The sequence below is a fragment of the Neoarius graeffei genome, chromosome 2 (assembly GCF_027579695.1).
Source record: "Neoarius graeffei isolate fNeoGra1 chromosome 2, fNeoGra1.pri, whole genome shotgun sequence".
NCBI classification, from domain to species: domain Eukaryota; kingdom Metazoa; phylum Chordata; class Actinopteri; order Siluriformes; family Ariidae; genus Neoarius; species Neoarius graeffei.
The window spans coordinates 115,003,198-115,025,798 of record NC_083570.1 but is presented as its reverse complement, the minus strand read 5'-3'; the positions used below and the strand labels follow the sequence as shown (position 1 = coordinate 115,025,798).

The 22,601-nt window shown below is 43.6% G+C and overlaps 1 protein-coding gene across 2 annotated transcripts in view; it reads right to left on the bottom strand.

Annotated features, from left to right (window-relative positions):
* The window catches only part of LOC132882124 (CMP-N-acetylneuraminate-beta-galactosamide-alpha-2,3-sialyltransferase 1-like), a 62,817-nt gene that overhangs the window by 16,789 nt on the left and 23,427 nt on the right, over nucleotides 1-22,601 (bottom strand). For both annotated transcript variants that reach the window (XM_060915389.1, XM_060915388.1), the window contains exon 2: nucleotides 3,846-4,036. In XM_060915389.1, the coding sequence (XP_060771372.1) occupies nucleotides 3,846-4,036 (191 nt within the window). The remainder of the gene's footprint in view (nucleotides 1-3,845; nucleotides 4,037-22,601) is intronic.

Sequence of the window (22,601 nt, the reverse complement as noted above, 5' to 3'; positions counted from 1 at the left end):
CTTAAAGTTAATTTTGTAAAGTATTCTGAAGTGTAAGTATAAGTATATCAAGTGTACTACAGGCCATGTACTTCAAGTGTACTAGAAAGCATACTAATTTAATACTTCTTTGGACTAAATTGGAACATTTTAAGTTTATAAAAGTATACTTCAAAGTTACTTTTAAGTTAGCAAAAGTACTCTTTAAGTACTCTCATCTATACTATATCTATACTGTAAATGTACTTGGTATATCCCTCTTGTATACTTACAGTATATAACTAGTACAATGGCAGTACATAAATAAGTGTACTTATGATATACTTCAAGTACACAATAAGGATATACCAAGTACATTGATAGTATATAAATGAATATACTTACAGTATATAACTAGTACAATGGCAGTACATAAATAAGTGTACTTATGATATACTTCAAGTACACAATAGGGATATACCAAGTGCATTGATAGTATATAAATGAGTATACTTGAAAGTGTACTTTTGTAAACTTAAAACGGACTTGAAAGTATACTTTTATAAACTTAAAATGTTCCAATTTAGTCCGAAGAAGTATTAAATTAGTATGCTTTCTAGTACACTTGAAGTACATGGCCTGTAGTACACTTGATATACTTATACTTACACTTCAGAATACTTTACAAAATGAACTTTAAGTATACTACTTTTTGCTAAGGGTTTCTTTTTGTGATAGTACTTGATTATGCTCTTTGGAAGGCTGTTTGTGGCAGAGAATCCAACCTTGGGTTTAGGTTAATGCCTAGCCGCTTTCATAGACACCCAGAAAAGGTAATCATGGATATGGACTTCGCTGATGACATTGCGTTGCTATCTAATGATGTCCAACAGGCACAGGCAATGCTTGCTAGCATTGAGAAAGTGTACTCGCATCAGGCTTGTTCTAAATGACAAGAAGACCAAGGTGATGGCTTGCAATGTTATATCTCCGGCACCTCTCTCCACAAGCAATGGGATGGTGCTTGATGAAGTAGACAATTTCAAGTATCTAGGCTCATGGGTTAATTTAACTGAGCAGGATATCAAAGTCTGCAAGGCACTAGCCTGGCAGGCACTGAATGATATAAGATCTGGAAATTAATTGTCTTTCGTGAACTGAAGCATAGGCTCTTTGTGGCCACTGTCAAGTCTGTCCTCCTGTATGGATGTGAATGCTAGTCCCTTACCTCTACCTTAGAAAGATCTCTTGATGGCTCCTACACTCAAATGTTACATGCGGCTCTGAACATCAACTGGCAGAGCTATGTACCAAATGAAGATTTATATGGTACCCTCCCCAGAATTTCTGACAAGGTGGCCTGGCGGAGACTTGGGCTTGTGGGCCACTGGTTTGGGTAAAATAATCTGCTTGCTGGTGAGCTTGTGCTGTGGGAGCCTCTCCACGGTTGCACAAGTCAAGGCTGTCCCCCCATAACCTTCATTGGCATCCTGAAAAGAGGCGTGGGCATAGCCAGTACAGCTGAGCTAGCCAACTGCATGGCTGATTGACAGGGTTGGGGCTTCAGACTTGGCTGAGGCCTCTATGAGTGAGTGATATTATTACCTTATATATGTTATAATGCATCATTGTACTACTATACTTCCTACTGATATGTTCTTTGCAATTTTACATTATTGGAAGTTATTGATGAACTGATGACCAATCCAGGATGTTTTTCTTCATCACACCCCACCCAGTGTTCCTGGGATTGGATTTAAATTCCTGCAGTAAATTCAAACAGCTCCTGAAGATGGATCCTGTTGATAATGCCAACTCATTCATCTTTAGTAAGGACTTTATCCTGGTCTGGTCAGGGCTGCAGTGGACCCAGAGGCTATCCCAGGAATATTAGGAGTGAGACGGAAATACCCTATGAATGTGATGTCAGACCATAACAGGGCAACATGCATATACGGTACACACACAAAGGATCACCAACAGTGAATTTGTGGAGGTTTTGCTGCACAGAAAGCTAACAGACTAGTGGTTATGTGGATTCAAAATGCAAACAACAAACTGGATTCTGGGTAGGGTAATCTATCCTGTTTAACGGTACAGCCTTACCTCTGACTGTTCCAAAGCACCAAAACTGGAGACTCCTTCCACAAACAATACAACCCCATTGTGAATTATGCAACATTGCTGTTTTAGTTGTTACTTACAGCCAGCACCTTAACAAGTCCTTATCAAGATCTTCTTGGTCTGCTGAACCTCTATGTTATGATATTTTGATGGATGGAAATAGAGATAGGTATATACAGTTGTGGTCAGAAGTTTACCTACAGTGACATGAATGTCATCTTGGATATGAAGGTCATAGCAATATTTGGGCGTTCAATAATTTCTTTGAACTGTTCTTTTTCTGTGGCAGAATGAGAGTACAGCATATATCTTTAAAAAAAAAAACAATATAATTTGGTGCACAATCTTCTTTGGGTTTTCTGAAATCAAAACAGTGTCAAAAATATACATACAGCACACCTAATATTTGAGTAAAATGTTTCTTTGCAAGATTCACCTTGACCAAACATTTTTTTGTTTACCATGAACAAGCTTCTGGTAGAATTCTGGTTGGATATTTCATGACTCTTCATGGTAGAATTGGTAGAGTTCAATTAAATTGTTTTTTTCTTGGCATGGATTCAACTTATAAGCATGGTCAATATATTTTCAATAGGGTTGAAGTCAGGACTTGTTTTAAGCTTAATGTTAGCCTGCTTTATCCTCCACAACCAGCTCTGATGCGTGTTTGGGTTCATTGTCCTGTTGTGACTCCCAATCATGTTCAAGTTTCCAATTGTTTGAGGTTGTGCTGAAGAATTCTAAGGTAGTCCTCCTTCATTATTCCATCCACTTTGTGCAATGAACCATTTCCACTGGCAGCAAAACAGCCCCAGAGCATGATGCTGCTACCACCACCACCACCACCAGCTGGTACAGTGTCCCTCTGTACATCGTGGTCAGTGTGGCCAAACAACTCAATCTTTGTCTCATGTGACCATACAGCTTTCCTCCAGAAGGCTTTTTCTTTGTCCATGTGGTCAGTTGCAAACTTTAGCTAAGCTTGAAGGTGTCAATTTTAGAGCAGGGGGTTATTTCTTGGATAGCAGCCTTTTAGTCCATGGTGATATAAACCTCACTGAATTGTAGACAGTGATCCATCAGCTAACAGTTCATTGCAGGACTGTGCCATGGTGGTTCCTGGGTGGTTCCTGACCATCTGAATTAATTTCCTTTCAGCTGAGGGTGACAGTTTGGGTTTTCTTGAAGCAGAGTGTCTTGGCAAAGTGACCTCACAGTAACTTACATACAATTGTTTGAACTGATCTTGGGATCTGCAGTTGTTTACAAATGGCTCTAAGGACATTCCTGACGTTCTTCTTTCTCAGATCTGCACTGAGCTCCTTGGACTTTCCCATTTTACTCTGTGTTGGTCAATCCAATGAGTGCTGTAAACAAACCCTTCTTCTGAAGGCACAGATAAGCTACCAACTGTAGTCAATCATAATCAATAATAGGAAGTTAAGAGGCCTTGGCAAGACAAGAGACATTTTGGAAGTTTCAGCACCTCTGAATTAATAATCTAAGTGAGTATGTACGTTTTTGACCATGTATGTATACTTTTGACCCTATGTTGATTTCAGTAAACCTAAAGAAAATTGTCCACCGAATTCTAGTTTTGTTTTGTTTAAAGCTGTATGCTACACAATCATTCTGCCACAGAAAAAGAACAGTTCAGATAAATTACTGAAAGCCCAAATATTGCCATGACATTCATATCCAAGATGACATTCATGTCACTGTATGTAAACTTCTGACCACGACTGTAGATTAGATAAACCTACCTGAAAACAAAGTCATGAGCATCTATTATAGCACCATAATGAGATTGCTTCAGATTAGCAGAGTTCCCAACCACAGCACAGGTTCGACAGCGGTCAGGACTAGGGTCATTGTAGTGTTCCTTATCATGGAACAGTGAGAACAGAGGTTCCACCACTTCACTGAGTCCCACTGTTTGAGATGACTGCAGATGCTGCACAGATGTAAAAGAGCAGATCATGGTGAATAAAGCTCAAATCAACACTCACTGTTATTAAAGAAAACATTTTCAGCCTTAATTATTTTTCTCACAATTAATTCAGAAGCACATGTTGGGTTTGAGCCATGGGTTGTACAATATCCATGTCACTTTATCTAATGGTGTATGAACATTGTTTTAATATTGAGATAAAACAAGATAAATTTTAAACAAGTAGTTGGTATAGGGGTGGCATGGTGGTGTAGTGGTTAGCACTGTCGCCTCACAGCAAGAAAAACCTGGGTTCAAGCCCAGCGGCTGGCAAGGGCCTTTCTGTGTGGAGTTTGCATGTTCTCTCCATGTCTGTGTGGGTTTCCTCTGGGTGCTCCAGTTTCCCCCACAGTCCAAAGACCAATTAGCCTAACCTGCATGTCCAAAGACATGCTCTAAAGGTGGCTCTAAATTGACCGTAGGTGCGAATGGTTGTTTGTCTCTGTGTCAGCCCTGCGATAACCTGGTGACTTGTCCAGGGTGTACCCTGCCTCTCACCCATAGTCAGCTGGGATAGGCTCCACCTTGCCTGCGACGCTGTAGAACAGGATAAGTGGCGATGGATGGATGTTTGGTATCGTGTTTTTATATATATATATATATATATATATATATATATATATATATATACACACAAGTTATATTAAAAGTACAATATCAGTAACCTGATCAGTAACCTACATCCCCACACACAAGTTGTTGCTAATGTACTGATCACTTTCAATCTGTGCAATATCTGCTTACACTGCACTATATTTTACTGACTTGATCACTTTACACATAGGAATGTAAATACACCTATTACAATCATGGAATATCTGCTTGCACAGCAATCTACTCCCCCCCCCACACACACACACACACTTACTTTATCTATTTTATTTTTATTGCTGATGTTTTTTTCCGAGTGCTACCAAACAGCATTTTATTGTATAACTACAATGACAGTAAAGTCTTATAAAAATACTTGAAGAGATTATGTTGCCACATGCCAAAGAGGAAATGCCCCTGAAATGGGTGTTTCAACAAGACAACAAAGCAAGCAACATCTCAGTTCCACACAAAAAGGATTGAGGGAATGGAGTGGCAGCTCAATCCCCTGACCCCTACCCCATTGAAAACTTGTGGGGTGACATTAAAAATGCAATTTCTGAAGCAAAACTCAACAAATCACAGGAACTGTGGGATGGAGTTTGTTCATCCTGGGCTGAAATACTTGTTTACAGGTGCCAGAATTTGGTTGACAACTTCTGCAACACATGAGCAACACAGATGTGAAGCAGTGATCAAAAACAATGGTTATGCAACTAAATATTAGCTCAGTTTGAGTTTGAAGAGAAAAATGTTGACACTGCTATTTTATTTTGAACAGATTAATATTCCTGGTCTTTGCTGCCTGTAAAAGCATATGCAGACTTGATAAAATTTGTGGGGTGGCACGGTGGTGTAGTGGTTAGCACTGTCGCCTCACAGCAAGAAGGTCCAGGTTCGAGCCCCGTGGCCGGCGAGGGCCTTTCTGTGCGGAGTTTGCATGTTCTCCCCGTGTCCACATGGGTTTCCTCCGGGTGCTCTGATTTCCCCCACAGTCCAAAGACATGCAGGTTAGGTTAACTGGTGACTCTAAATTGACCATAGGTGTGAGTGTGAATGGTTGTCTGTGTCAGCCCTGTGATGACCTGGCAACTTGTCTAGGGTGTACCCCGCCTTTTGCCCGTAGTCAGCTGGGATAGGCTCCAGCTTGCCTGCAACCCTGTAGAACAGGATAAAGCGGCTAGAGATAATGAGATGAGATGAATGAGAAAAAATTTGTTCATGCTTTGATTTGGAATTGAATTGGTCAATGTTTCCACTACATTTAAAATATGGAAATAAAAGTGATTTTTAAAAAGTCACTTTATTCACTTTTTTTAATGCACTGCTGTTTATTTGAACATAACTGTCTCAGAATATCAAAATATCAGCATTGTGGCACCAGTCATAATGGCCGGGGGTTCAGGGGCCACTTTAGGCCACCAAAAGGTCACAGGTTCTCCTTGCTTGGAGATGCATTCTAGTACATTTCCTGGCCCTTGCAGGTCTCCCTGAAAGTCACTCTTTTTTGGCAATGTTAATGAGATTTTTTTTTTTTTGCCAAAAGTTGCTGTGATTGATTTTGATTGAAGACTTATTATAATTAATATTCAACTAGATTGGTGACATATTTATGGAATAAGAATAAAACAATCAGTTGATGTTCACCAAGTGTCAGCTTTATTTTCAGCTTCAGCCATTCAATTACAGTACATGACTATCCAGATCTAACTCGGGGACCAGTGTGTATTACGTACATGGCATGTAAGTGCCTCTTAACACGGATGGCACTTTACCACAAACACAACATAAAGAAGGAGGTAAACCGGACTAGCATGATCAGTGATGATCTCCACATGGAACTACGTGGGGAGCTATACACTGGGTGCTTATGTGGACAGGGAGTGGAGTTGCAAATGTAGAACATTTAAATGGTGACATGTCACCACTGTGTGGGGATAACAAGAGAAAACTAAACAAAAGACCACATTTTCAAGATTGACAAGTCTTTTTATTAGTGTAGTCTTTTACAGGTGTGTCGGCAATATTATGCCCGTAGTGGTAAGGAAACACTGCATATCAGCCCGATGCAGTGAAAAGGCCTAGTTAGAAACATGTGGATATACTGTACATAAACAACAATGTGCACCTTTAAAGTGGTAGGCATGTTGTGTAAATTGATTGACCAACACAGAGTAAAATGGGAAAGTCCAAGGAGCTCAGTGCAGATCTGAGAAAGAAGAATGTCAGGAATGTCCTTAGAGCCATTTGTAAACAACTGCAGCTCCCAAGATCAGTTCAAACAATTGTATGTAAGTTACTGTGAGGTCACTTTGCCAAGACACTTTGCTTCAAGAAAACCCAAACTGTCATCCTCAGCTGAAAGGAAATTGGTTTGGGTGGTCAGGAACAACCTGGGAACCACCATGGCACAGCCCTGCCATGAACTGGAAGCTGATGGATCACTGTCTACAGTTCAGATCACCATGGACTAAGAGGCTGCTATCCAAGAAATAACCCCCTGCTCCAAAATTGCCAACTTCAAGGTGAACTAAAGTTTGAAGCTGACCACATGGGCAAAGAAAAAGCATTTTGGAGGAAAGCTGTATGGTCACATGAGACAAAGATTGAGTTGTTTGGCCACAATGACCATGATGTACAGAGGGACACTGTACCAGCTGGTGGTGGCGGTAGGATTATCATGCTCTGGGGCTGTTTTGCTGCCAGTGGAACTGATTCATTGCACAAAGTGGATGGAATAATGAAGAAGGAGGACTACCTCAGAATTCTTCAGCATAAACCATCAGAAACTTGAAATTGACTAGGGACTTGGGAGTTACAACAGGACAATGAACCCAAACATGCTTCAGAGCTGGCTGTGGAGGATAAAGCAGGCTAACATTAAGCTTAAAACAAGTCCTGACTTCAACCCTATTGAAAATATATTGACCATGCTTATAAGTTGAGTCCATGCCAAGAAAAAAAAATTAATTGAACTCTACCAGGGCGGCACGGTGGTGTAGTGGTTAGTGCTGTCGCCTCACAGCAAGAAGGTCCAGGTTCAAGCCCTGTGGCCAGCGAGGGCCTTTCTGTGTGGAGTTTGCATGTGCTCCCCGTGTCCGCGTGGGTTTCCTCCGGGTGCTCCGGTTTCCCCCACAGTCCAAAGACATGCAGGTTAGGTTAACTGGTGACTCTAAATTGACCGTAGGTGTGAGTGTGAATGGTTGTCTGTGTCTATGTGTCAGCCCTGTGATGACCTGGCGACTTGTCCAGGGTGTACCCCGCCTTTCGCCCGTAGTCAGCTGGGATAGGCTCCAGCTTGCCTGCGACCCTGTAGAACAGGATAAAGCGGCTAGAGATGATGAGATGAGGTGAACTCTACCATAAAGAGTCATGAAATATCCAACCAGAATTCTGCCAGAAGCTTGTTCATGGTAAACAAAAATGTTTGACCAAGGTGAATCTTGTGAAGAGACATTTTACCTAAATATTAGGTGTGCTGTTTGTATAATTTTGACCCTGTGTTGATTTCAGAAAACCCAAAGAAAATTAAAACTTCTGCACCAAATACTAGTGTTTTTTTAAGATGTATGCTGTACAATCATTCTCATCTCATTATCTGTAGCCGCTTTATACTGTTCTACAGGGTCGCAGGCAAGCTGGAGCCTATCCCAGCTGACTACGGGCGAAAGGTGGGGTACACCCTGGACAAGTCGCCAGGTCACCACAGGGCTGACACATAGACACAGACAACCATTCACACTCACATTCACACCTATGGTCAATTTAGAGTCACCAGTTAACCTAACATGCATGTCTTTGGACTGTGGGGGAAACCGGAGCACCCGGAGGAAACCCACGCGGACACGGGGAGAACATGCAAACTCCACACAGAAAGGCCCTCGCCGGCCACGGGGCTCAAACCCGGACCTTCTTGCTGTGAGGCGACAGCGCTAACCACTACACCACCGTGCTGCCCTGTACAATCATTCTGCCACAGAAAAAGAACAGTTCAAATAAAGCCCAAATATTGCTATGACATTCATATCCAAGATGACATTCATGTCACTGTATGTAAACTTCTGACCACAACTGTATATATAATTTCATTGGGTAGTTCTTCGGTAATTGAATTACATTCAAGGCAAAATATAGTAACTTTTTTAGCTGCAGTCCTCAAGATAATAGTATTAAATAAAATTTCACACTGTATGGGGTATCTTTTGACCCTAAAAAAGCATAGGAAAATTAATTGTTTAACTCTGACTGCAAAACCTTTCATGACGAAAGAAAAGTCAGTAATGGAATTACATCAGAAAAAAATTTATCTTTCATTTCATAAAATTCAAATGAGGATTTCTCTGAAGCATCACTGCTATAACTGGGGTGATGATTTTTAAATCTGGTTTTCAGCACATTTTGACTTGGATTCCATACTTTAGCAACATCACTGAGCTGAGAAGTTAAGGCAATATTAATAATTTCATAGGTTTTTTTTTTATCCTTTATTTTACCAGGAAGGTCCCATTGAGATACAATATTTCTTCTTCCAGGGAGTCCTGGCCAAAATGGCAGCGAATAAAATAAAGTTTCATAAACCTATACAAACATTGACAGGTAACATTAATACAGACTAAAAGACAGACAAACACTCAATCTCAAAACAGACACAGAGACGTAAGGGAGTTAATGACAAATGAACCATGGAAAAGATAAAAAAGGCACTTATTTGAAAGAATGACACTATGAGAACTGAGTTTAAGAGATTTTTAAACTTTTAAGATTTTTTGCCTCTCTGCTGAATAATTTTCCATCACATTGTCACACAGATTTGCACAGTGAATTCTACATCATACTGTAGACATTTGCACTGGATTGTACATTGTTGAGTGTACATTTTTCATTTATTTTCTTTTTACTGTCCTCCCTGCATTCAAAGTGGGCAAGAAAGGAAGAATTTCATTATCCGGGGAAACTTGTTTTATCTGTGCATATGACAAAAAAAAAGATGCGCGCACACACACACACGCAAAAGCTTTGACACATACATGTACTGTTTATCAGTTTATTAGCAGGTAAACTATGAATTGCTGATATGTTAGAACACAAATCTACAGACTTTACAGATATTTATATATTTATGTCTCCCAGTCTTCTCAGCTGTCTTTCTTCATATCACTTCTGCTCTCTCTCTCTCTCTATCTATCTCATTTTGTGTGTGCGCGCATGCGTGCATCTGCTTAAGTAAATGTGTCTTTCTCTGGCTGATTCTTTATCTGTGCTTTTCGTTCCCCATTGTCAGATCATCATCCATGTAGTCCATGCATACACAGACACATCATCAACAAAAGCTCAGTGTTTTTTTTTTTTTTTTGTAGGTTTGCTGGAATGAATACAGACCTGTACATGCAGCTGAGCAAGAATGCTTGAATTTATTACACAACTAAAAGCAGGATGAGCAAAGTTACAGTGACGACAAAGGGCAAACAGAAATGAAGTAAATAGTCCAACTGGTTTTGGAAGTTCTCAAGTGTCAAGGAATTATATGTGTGTGTGTGTGTGTGTGTCCCAACTCCTTTCTGAGTGTGTTGCAGGCATCGAAATCTAAAATGTTGAAAATCTTTTCTTTCGCTTTTGTCACTTAAATAAAGATTCATATGAATTAACAACTCACAGATTTTTGTTTTTATTGCATTTTGGAAAATATCCCAACTTTTCTGTGTGTGTATGTGTGTGTATGTATATATACAGTGGTGCTTGAAAGTTTGTGAACCCTTTAGAATTTTCTATATTTCTGCATAAATATGACCTAAAACATCATCAGATTTTCACACAAGTCCTAAAAGGAGATAAAGAGAACCCAGTTAAACAAATGAGACCAAAATATTATACTTGGTCATTTTATTTATTGAGGAAAATGATCCAATATTACATATCTGTGAGTAGCAAAAGTATGGGAACCTTTGCTTTTAGTATCTGGTGTGACCCCTTTGTGTAGCAATAACTGCAACTAATCATTTCTGGTAACTGTTGATCAGTCCTGCACACTGGCTTGGAGGAATTTTAGCCCATTCCTCTGTACAGAACAGCTTCAACTCTGGGATGCTGGTGGGTTTCCTCACATGAACTGCTCACTTCAGGTCCTTCCACAACATTTTGATTGGATTAAGGTCAGGACTTTGACTTGGCCATTCCAAAACATTAACTTCTTTAACTATTCTTTGGTAGAACGACTTGTGTGCTTAGGCTACATTTACATTAGACTGTATCTGTCTCGTTTTCTTCGCAGATGCACTGTCCGTTTATATTAAACCGCCTGGAAACACCGGGAAACGGGAATCCGCCAGCGTCCACGTATTCAATCCAGATCGTGTCAGCTCCAGTGCTGTGTAAACATTCAGAATATGCGGATACGCTGTGCTGAGCTCTAGCTGGCGTCTTATTGGACAACGTCACTGTGACATCCACCTTCCTGATTCGCTGGCGTTGGTCATGTGACCCGACTGATGAAAAACGGCGCGGACTTCCGCCTTGTATCACCTTTCATTAAAGAGTATAAAAGTATGAAAATACTGCAAATACTGATGCAAATACTGCCCATTGTGTAGTTATGATTGTCTTTAGGCTTGCCATCCTTCCACTTGCAAGTAGTAAGTGATATGCGCTGGGATCACAAACACAGCGGCTCAGTCCCGAATCGTGGCTTGTGCACTTCACTCGCGCGCTGTGTGAGCTGCGCAAGGCCGGAGTGCGCACCCTCCAGAGGGCACTCGCTGTTCAGGGCGGAGTGATTTGGAGCGCAGGATGCTTGCGGAGCCAAGCGTATCCGTGTATTGGCGTTGCTATGTGCACGCAAATCGTGTATTGGTGTTGCTGTGTGCACACTAATCGTTTTAAAAACATTAATCTGATGATCCGCTGATACGGTCTAATGTAAACATGGGCTTAGGGTCATTGTCTTGCTGCATGACCCACCTTCTCTTGAGATTCAGTTCATGGACAGATGTCCTGACATTTTCCTTTAGAATTTACTGGTATAATTCAGAATTCATTGTTCCATCAGTGATGGCAAGCCGTCCTGGACCAGATGCAGCAAAACAGGCCCAAACCATGATACTATCACCACCATGTTTCACAGATGAGATAAGGTTCTTCTGCTGGAATGCAGTGTTTTCCTTTTTCCAAACATGGCGCTTCTCATTTAAACCAAAAAGTTCTATTTTGGTCTCATCCATCCACAAAACATTTTTCCAATAGCCTTCTGGCTTGTCCATGTGATCTTTAGCAAACTGCAGATGAGCAGCAATGTTCTTTTTGGAGAGCAGTGGCTTTCTCCTTGTAACCCTGCCATGCACACCATAGTTGTTCAGTGTTCTCCTGATGGTGGACTCATGAATATTAACATTAGCCAATGTGAGAGAGGCCTTCAGTTTCTTAGAAGTTACCCTGGGGTCCTTTGTGACCTCGCCGACTATTACACACCTTGCTCTTGGAGTGATCTTTGTTGGTCAACCACTCCTGGGGAGGGTAACAATAGTCTTGAATTTCTTCCATTTCTAAACAATCTGTCTGACTGTGGATTGTTGGAGTCCAGACTCTTTAGAGATGGTTTTATAACCTTTTCCAGCCTGATGAGTACCACCAACGCTTTTTTTGAGGTCCTCAGAAATCTCCTTTGTTCATGCCACGATACACTTCCACAAACATGTGTTGTGAAGATTAGACTTTGATAGATCCCTGTTCTTTAAATAAAACAGGGTGCCCACTCACACCTGATTGTCATCCCATTGATTGAAAACACCTGACTCTAATTTCACCTTCAAATTAACTGCTAATCCTTGAGTTTCACATACTTTTGCCACTCCCAGATATGTAATAATGGATAATTTTCCTCAATAAATAAATGACCGAGTATAATATACACTGAGTGCAGAATTATTAGGCAAGTGAGTATTTTGACCACAACATCCTTTTAATGCATGTTGTCCCACTCCAAGCTGTTTAGGCTTGAAAGCCTACTACCAATTAAGTATATCAGGTGCTGTGCATCTGTGTAATGAGAGGGGGTGTGGTCTAATGACATCAACACCCTATATCAGGTGTGCATAATTATTAGGCAACCTCTTTTCCTCTGGCAAAATGGGTCAGAAGAGAGATCTGACAGACTTTGAAAAGTATAAAATTGTGAGATGTCTTGCAGACGGATGCAGCACTCTTGAAATTGCGAAGATGTTGAAACGTGATCACCGAACAATCAAGCGTTTCATTGCAAATAGTCAACAGGGTCGAAAGAAGCGTGTGGGGAAAAAAAAGGCGCAAAATAACTGCACATGATCTGCGGAAAATCAAGCATGAAGCTAACAAGCAGCCATTAGCATCCAGTTCTGCCATATTCCAGAGTTGTAACATTCCTGGAGTGTCAAAGAGTACAAGGTGTGCAATACTGAGGGACATGGCCAAGGTAAGGAAGGCTGAAAAACGACCACCACTGAGTAAGGCACACAAGATAAAACGTCAAGACTGGGCCAAGAAATATCTTAAGACTGATTTTTCTAAGGTGCTGTGGTCTGATGAGATGAGTGACTCTTGATGGGCCAGATAAATGGGCCTGTGGCTGGATCAGTAATGGGCACAGAGCTCCACTCCGACTCAGACGCCAGCAAGGTGGAGGTGGAGTACTGCTATGGGCTGGTATCATCAAAGATGAGCTTGTTGGACCTTTTCGAGTTGAGGATGGACTCAAACTCAACTCCCAGACCTACTGCCAGTTCCTGGAAGAAACCTTCAAGCAGTAGTATAGGAAAAAGTCAGCATCTTTCAAGAAGAACATGATTTTCATGCAGGATAATGCTCCATCTCATGCGTCCAAATACTCCACTGCGTGGCTAGCCAGTAAAGGTCTGAAAGGTGAAAAAATAATGACATGGCCCCCTTGTTCACCTGACCTAAACCCCATAGAGAACCTGTGGTCCATTATAAAACGTGAGGTCTACAAAGAGGGAAAACAGTACACCTCTCTGAACAGCGTCTGGGAGGCCGTGGTTGCTGCTGCACACAATGTTGGTCGTGAACAGATAAAGAAATTGACAGAATCTATGGATGGAAGGCTTTTGAGTGTCCTCATGAAGAAGGGTGGCTACATTGGTCACTGATTTTGTTTTTGTTTTGTGTTTGAATGTCAGATATGTTTATTTGCAAATCTGGAGTTGTCATATCAGTGTACCTGGTGAAAATAAATAAGTGAAATGGCTACACATTTGGTTTTTATTAAGTTGCCTAATAATTCTGCACAGTGAAAGTTACCTGAACACATACATATTCTCCTAAAATGGCCAAAACTAAAAACACCCCACTCTAATTTCCATACATATTCAGCTTTGATATTTATGAGTCTTTTTGTTTGATTGAGAACATAGTTGTTGTTCAATAATAAAACTAATCCTCAAAAATACAACTTGCCTAATAATTCTGCACTCCGTGTATTTGTCTCATTTGTTTAACTGGGTTCTCTTTATCTACTTTTAGGACTTGTGTGAAAATCTGGTGATGTTTTAGGTCATATTTATGCAGAAATCTAGAGAATTCTAAAGGGTTCACAAACTTTCAAGCACCACTTGAAAGTTATCCAGAAATAATTATGAAACATGAAAAAGCTGAGAATGTAGGACTTAAATACTTTATTTTATATGAAACAACCATTTTTTTCAGAAGTTTGTTTTGCAGAACAAAGTGTTTTCTTGTTTTTACTGTTTTTTTTTTTTTTTTATTATTATTTTAAAATCTGATATGCACCGAAGGTGTCATACACTTATTCAGTGAACAAAGCAGCCAGTGAATATCGGTGTTTATTTGGCTCTCTGTCTTTACTTGGAGTCAAACAAATCAGGGTTCATAACCTCTCTCAAAAGACACATTGTAATATAGTATGCGGAACCGGTAAAAAAAAATATATATATATATCTACGGAATGCTGTCACCTTAATTTAGTTCAGGCATGTGGTTTGACATGAACCCTTTCAATCTCAAGTCATGACAGATTGCCAGATTGATGTCATTGCAGATCTCCAGCCTTGATATTTTTCTCAGACAAACAAGTTATTCTGTGAAAAGGATTGAAACAATTTCAGTGGGACCCAAAGAACCAAAATCAATTCAAAACATCAAGTGGGTAAAATCACACAGGGTAAACACTTCCAGACCTTTGCTGAGCTATGCCTCTGTCTCTTTTGTCTTTTCAACAGGAACTGATCAGAAATTTATTATAAAGATTTAAAAAAAAATCAGACTTCCTGTCAAACAGTTCATAAATTGCTCCAAAAATGATTTGATATCAAATTTTACATTCTCTTTGACAATCTAAGGAAAACGGCAGCACGCTAAAGTGTCTTTTCCTCCTTTGCAGCTGTAGACATTTGCACTGGATTGTACATTGTTGAGTGTACTTTTATAAAATAATCCCAATCTTATCTGCTTTCTGCTCCCTGAGACAGCACAGGCCTCGGCCAAGGCCGTTGCTGGGACAACATCTCCCCCTGAAGGTCACTGCTGTGATACGCTCTCGCATTCCTTGCATTCCTTCCCCCACTTCCTGCGGTCGCCACTTTCACCCCCAGTGTGACAAGCGGGTGCGTGACCCGTGCCCTCATGGCTGCAGGAGCGGACGGCTGCTTGCTTGTGCTGGGTTACCTCTACCATCTCCCCTCCCCTTCCCCCTTCCCCCCACCCCTGATCGCCCCCCTCAAGTCCCGTGTTTTCATGTTGTAAAGTGTACTTGTGGTTTTTTTGTGCTTATGTGCTGAGGTTTTTTTAATGTTCCCACACTGTACTCCTCGTAGGAGCATAGGGTGGGGGTTGCTTTTTTCTCTTCTCCTTTCCTCATGTTACTCTGTAATTTTCTTTTTTCCCTGTCTTCCTGTCCTGTCTACTCCCCCTCTGTTAATTATGTGTATGTTGTGTATGTATGTATGTATGTATGTAAGGACAGGTTGATGGTCAATTTCACTGGTACAGTGATAATAAAGGGTTCATTCATCATATTCATATATATAATAAATCATAATCAGGCATCTGATCAGGGCTGTCTCCCTGCTTGTGTTGCTTGACCTTAGTGCAGCATTTGATACCATTGATCATTCCTGGTATAATGATGACACTTGCACTTTAAAACAGACCACTCAAAAATTGGAATGTAAATGGCGTCAAACAAAATCGGTAGCGTTCAAATTAGCATGGAAGGAGAGCTTTCTGATGTACAGAAAAGCTCTTCGTGTCATGGTCCTACCTGTGGGGTTCCTCTCTTCAGTTAACATCTCCACTCCTCTCCACTCAGCATTACCGGCCACACCCGCATACATTTCCTCTTATTAACTCTCAGTGGCTGTCATTGGCTGTTGCCTATCAACTGCTCCTCCTCTGTGTGTATTTAAGCTGCTGTCCTCCCAAGCTTCAGTGTCAGATCATCTTCTAGGTGTCGACTCCATCAACTGTTCAGTCCTGGTAACCTGACCCTGCATTTCTGTCCCTTATCTTGCTACCTGATCTGTGACTCTGTGTTCCAGCCTGTTCCCCACTCCTGCCTGTTGTGCTGTCCTGTCTGTCTGCTGAGGGACTGCTCGCTGGGAGACTGCCTGAACAGCTAGTGCCATCAGCTTACAGCCTCCCTACTCTGACAACCCCTGATCCTGTCTGATCTCTGAAGCTAAGCAGGGCCAAGCCTGGTCAGTGCTTGGATGGGAGACCGCAGACATCACCCCCATGCTCCCACCAGCCATCCCTGCCTCTCAGTCCTCCTGCCACTGAACTTCACACACGCACATCCTCCCAACTCCCTTTCCCCTGTTATCAATAAAACTCAACTATTTAACTTGTGCTATTGGGTCCTCGTCTGTTTCTCCTGACAGAACGATCTGACCATCATGGACCCAGCACCCTCCCTGACCAGCATGGTGATTGAGCCTGAAGTGACTAGAATGTACAGAGGGAGAAATAAACCGGATGGCCGGCGACATTGCATCTCTGCTTCAGCTTGACCGCCAACAAAGAACAGCAGTTCAACCAGCAGCAACAACTATTTCAACAGCAACAGCTCCAGCAGCATCAGCTAACCCAGGTCCTGCAAGTTCTCACCAACCTATCCACTCATGTTCCACCTGCTCTGGCTCCCGGTGACTCGGAACCAAAGATCGGTAATCTGGAACATTTCAATGGTGACCCAAACCAGGTCCGGCCATTCCTGACCAGCTGCCGTATCCAGTTCTCTCTGGAGCCCAGGACCTTCTCGAAGGTGGGGTATGTCATCACTCACTGGGGACAGCTGAATTCGACCAGCAGACCCTGGCCTGTGCCTCCTTCAGTGCCTTCGCCGAGGAGATGTTAAAGGTGTTCGACCTGGGCTCGTCAAGAACAGAGGCGTCACGAGCACTGATGAGTATCTGTCAGGGCAACCGGACGGTGGCAGACTACTCCATCGACTTCCGCACCCTGGCGAGGCGCAGTTCGTGGAACATGGCGGTGCTGGTGGACACCTTCCTCCACAGTTTGGCGGACTACGTCAAGGACGAGCTCATTTCCCATGAGCAACACTCGATGAGGCCATTGCCCTCGCCGTACGCATCGATCACCAGATCCGCAGACGAGAGAAGGGGCGTCCTAGTCAACCTGCCACCTGCACTCGGGGTGAGTCTTCCACTGCCCAGTTCCTGCCTGTCACGCCCCAAAGCCGACATAATCAGTCTGAGCCCATGGAGATCGGCCGTGCCTCCCTCACCCCCGAGGAGCGACAGCACCACCTAACCTCCATCCGTAAACCCCTGCTTCAGCTCCGCCTTCAGCTTCCCGACACCGTTTGTGCCCTGGCTGCCCTGGTGGACTCTGGAGCCGAAGCTAACATCATAGACACAGAGCTCACACGGCAGCTGGGTGTGGGGTGCCACCATCTTACTCCACCCGTTCCTGTACAAGCACCGGGTGGACATCGTCTCGGCACAGTTACACACATCACAGCCCTCGTGACAATGCTGCTGTCAGGAAACCACCAGGAGTCCATCCAATTCCACCTCCTACACTCACCCGGCCAACCACTCATCCTAGGGTACTCGTGGCTCCTTCTACACAACCCCCAACTCGACTGGGAGACTGGCACCATATGAGAGTGGGGAAGGGGCTGCCATCAGACCTGCTTGAAGGGAGCCATCCTGCCAACCAACCAGGAGACCACCAGCTCCACCCCCGACATATCCAAGGTTCCTGTCTGCTATCACCACCTGAGGGAGGTGTTCAACAAGTCCAAGGCCACGTCGTTGCCCCCACACCGGCCATACAACTGCACCCTTGACCTCCTGCCAGGCACTGCACCCCCTAAGGGCCGTCTCTACTCCCTGTCAGCCCCGGAGAGAAAGGCCATGGAGGACTACATAAATGACTCTCTGGCTGCCGGCCTAATCCATCCATCGTCCTCTCCTGCCGGAGCTGGATTTTTCTTCGTGGGGAAGAAGGATGGTTCTCTTCGCCCATGCATAGATTACCAGGGCTTGAACGACATTATGGTTAAGAACTGCTACCCTCTGCCACTACTCTCCTCTGCCTTTGAACTACTGCAAGGGGCCACAGTGTTCACCAAGCTAGGTCTCCGGAATGCTTACCATCTGGTGCGAGTGAGAGAAGGCGACGAGTGGAAGACTGCGTTCAACACCCCAACGGGACACTATGAATATCTGGTCATGCCATTCAGTCTCACCAATACCCCAGCAGTGTTCCAGGCGCTGGTAAACGACATCCTCAGAGACATGCTCAACAAGTTCGTTTTCGTTTACTTGGATGACATTTTGATCTTCTCTAAAACCCTGTCTGAACACACCCACCATGTCCAGTTGGTCCTGCGCTGCCTGCTTGAGAATTCGTTGTTTGTGAAAGCCGAGAAGTGCGAGTTCCATGCTCAGTCTGTCTCGTTCCTGGGATATGTGGTTACCGAGGGCAGCATACAAATGGACCCTGCGAAGGTATCGGCAGTGATGTCATGGCCGGTCCCAGAGAGCCGTAAGAAGCTGCAGCAGTTCCTGGGGTTCGCCAACTTCTATAGGAGGTTCATCCGGGGCTACAGCACCATGGCAGCCCCACTCACCGCACTGACCAGCATCAAACAGCCCTTCCAATGGACGGCAGCAGCTGTCAAAGCCTTCGAAACCCTCAAGGCCCGCTTCACTTCAGCTCCCATCCTCCAGATGCCTGACGCTGAGTGGCAGTTTGTGGTGGAGGTAGATGCTTCGGATGTGGGAGTCGGGGCTGTGCTTTCCCAGCGGGCAGCTGAGGATGGAAAAATGCACCCCTGCACCTTCTACTCCCAAAGACTGACCCCAGCAGAGAGCAATTACAACATCGGCAATCGCGAGCTACTGGCGGTCAAGCTCGCCCTCGAGGAGTGGCGCCACTGGTTGGAGGGGTCTAAGGTTCCGTTTGTGGTCTGGACAGACCACAAAAACCTGGAATATATCCAGACAGCCAGGAGGCTAAACTCCCGCCAGCGCCGGTGGTCACTATTCTTCACCTGCTTCAACTTTGTCCTTTCCTACCGTCCTGGCTCCCGCAACATCAAACTGGATGCACTCTCCCGGATGTTTCAGAGGGATGAGGCTTCCAAGGAGGAATTAACATCCATCCTCCCAAGCCCCTGTGTCGTTGCTGCCCTGACCTGGGACATCGAGGAGCAGGTTCGAGAGGCCATCAGGGACCAGCCAGGCCCCAGCGCTTGCCCCTCCAACCGTCTCTATGTCCCAGCCGACCTGAGGTCTCAGGTGATTCAATGGGGACACGACTCCCACCTGGCCTGTCACCCTGGGGTCACACGCTCCCTCCATCTGATGTCTCAGCAATTCTGGTGGCCGTCGATGAGGAGGGACATCCAGGATTTTGTGAGAGCCTGCCCCACTTGCAACCAGCACAAGTCCCCCAGGCAGCCCCCAGCCGGGTTACTCCAGCCCCTGCCAGTACCCATGCGTCCCTGGACTTTGTTACTGGTCTTCCTCCATCGGAAGGTAATACGGTCATCCTCACCATCGTGGACCGCTTCAGTAAGATGACCCACTTTGTGCCTCTCCCAAAACTGCCAACTGCTAAGGAGACTGCCCGGGTTGTCTTAGAACACATCTTTTGGGTCCACGGCCTGCCCAGGGATATCGTTTCCGACCGGGGCCCACAGTTCTCCACCAGTTTCTGGAGGGAATTCTGCCACCTCCTCGGGGCCACTGCCAGTCTGTCGTCCGGGTTTCACCCACAGTCAAATGGCCAAACTGAGCGCATGAATCAGGAACTGGAGAAGGCACTTAGGTGTGTGGCTTCGCACAACCCCCACGCCTGGGCTCAACATCTGCTCTGGGTGGAATATGCCCACAACTCCCTCACCAGCTCTGCCACCGGACTCTCCCCCTTCCAGTGTGTGTATGGGTATCAACCACCTCTGTTTACCAGCCAGGAGGGAGAAGCCACCTGCCCGTCTGCTCTCACCTACGCCCGCCGCACGTGGGCCCAGGCCCGCATCGCACTCCTGAAGTCCAGTACCAGCTATGCTATTGGGGCTAACCGGTGGAGGACCCCTGCACCCGTTTACCATGTCGGCCAGAAGGTATGGTTGTCGGCTCGAGACCTACCACTACGGGTGGAGTCACGCAAATTGGCACCTCTAAAAATAATAAATTTTTCTCTTACTTTGGCTATGTACCCAAATCCTTTAAACAAGCAGTCATCAAACCCCTGATTAAAAAACCTGACCCTGATCCCTGTCAGCTGTCCAATTATCTGCCAATATCAAACCTCCCCTTTATCTCCAAGATCCTTGAAAAAGCTGTGGCACAGCAGTTATGCTTATATTTACATAGGAATAACATCCATGAAATGTATCAGTCAGGATTTAGACCTCATCCTAGCACAGAGACAGCACTGGTTAAAAGTACTAAACGTAGTAAAGTAGGTACTGTTGCTAATAGTTTTAATAATGCTAGTTGCTAGCAATAATGCTAATGCTAGTTGCTAATAGTTTTAATAATTTTTTTGTTAATGTTGGACCAAGATTAGCTCAAAATATCTCTGATCCAGTAACAAATAATGACTGTATAGATAATATTATAAAGATGAATTCTTGTTCTATGTTTCTTACACCAGTAGATGAGAAGGAAATTATTGATATACAGTGGGGCAAAAAAGTATTTAGTCAGCCACCAATTGTGCAAGTTCTCCCACTTAAAAAGATGAGAGAGGCCTGTAATTTTCATCATAGGTACACTTCAACTATGAGAGACAGAATGGGGGAAATAATCCAGGAAATCACATTGTAGGATTTTTAATGAATTAATTGGTAAATTCCTCGGTAAAATAAGTATTTGGTCACCTACAAACAAACAAGGTTTCTGGCTTTCACAGACCTGTAACTACTTCTTTAAGAGGCTCCTCTGTCCTCCACTCGTTACCTGTATTAATGGCACCTGTTTGAACTCGTTATCAGTATAAAAGACACCTGTCCACAACCTCAAACAGTCACACTCCAAACTCCACTATGGCCAAGACCAAAGAGCTGTCAAAGGACACCAGAAACAAAATTGTAGACCTGCACCAGGCTGGGAAGACTGAATCTGCAATAGGTAAGCAGCATTGGTGTGAAGAAATCAACTGTGGGAGCAATTATTAGAAAATGGAAGACATACAAGACCACTGATAATCTCCCTCGATCTGTGGCTCCATGCAAGATCTCACCCCGTGGGGTCTGATCACAAGAACGGTGAGCAAAAATCCCAGAACCACACAGGGGGACCTAGTGAATGACCTGCAGAGAGCTGGGACCAAAGTAACAAAGGCTACCATCAGTAACACACTATGCCGCCAGGGACTCAAATCCTGCAGTGCCAGACGTGTCCCCCTGCTTAAGCCAGTACATGTCCAGGCCCATCTGAAGTTTGCTAGAGAGCATTTGGGTGATCCAGAAGAGGATTGGGAGAATGTCATATGGTCAGATGAAACCAAAATAGAACTTTTTGGTAAAAACTCAACTTGTCATGTTTGGAGGAGAAAGAATGCTGAGTTGCATCCAAAGAACACCATACCTATTGTGAAGCACAGGGGTGGAAACATCATGCTTTGGGGCTGTTTTTCTGCAAAGGGACCAGGACGACTGATCTGTGTAAAGGAAAGAATGAATGGGGCCATGTATCATGAGATTTTGAGTGAAAACCTCCTTCCATCAGCAAGGGAATTGAAGATGAAACGTGGCTGGGTCTTTCAGCATGACAATGATCCCAAACACACCACCTGGGCAATGAAGGAGTGGCTTCATAAGAAGCATTTCAAGGTCCTGGAGTGGCCTAGCCAGTTTCCAGATCTCAAACCCATAGAAAATCTTTGGAGGGAGTTGAAAGTCCGTGTTGCCCAGTGACAGCCCCAAAACATCACTGCTCTAGAGGAGATCTGCATGGAGGAATGGGCCAAAATACCAGCAACAGTGTGTGAAAACCTTGTGAAGACTTAGACAAAACGTTTGACCTCTGTCATTGCCAACAAAGGGTATATAACAAAGTATTGAGATGAACTTTTGTTATTGACCAAATACTTATTTTCCACCATAATTTGCAAATAAATTCTTTAAAAATCAGACAATGTGATTTTCTGGATTTTTTTTCCTCATTTTGTCTCTCATAGTTGAAGTGTACCTATGATGAAAATTATAGGCCTCTCTCATCTTTTTAAGTGGGAGAACTTGCACAATTGGTGACTGACTAAATACTTTTTTGCCCCACTGTAGTTAATAAATGTAGTAATAAAATATCCACAGATTGTAATGATATTGATATGAAACTAGTGAAAACTATTATTGGGGGGATTTCTAAACCATTAACATACATCTGTCACTTGTCATTTCAAACCGGTACATTTCCAAGCAATATGAAAATGGCAAAAGTAATTCCATTGTATAAATCTG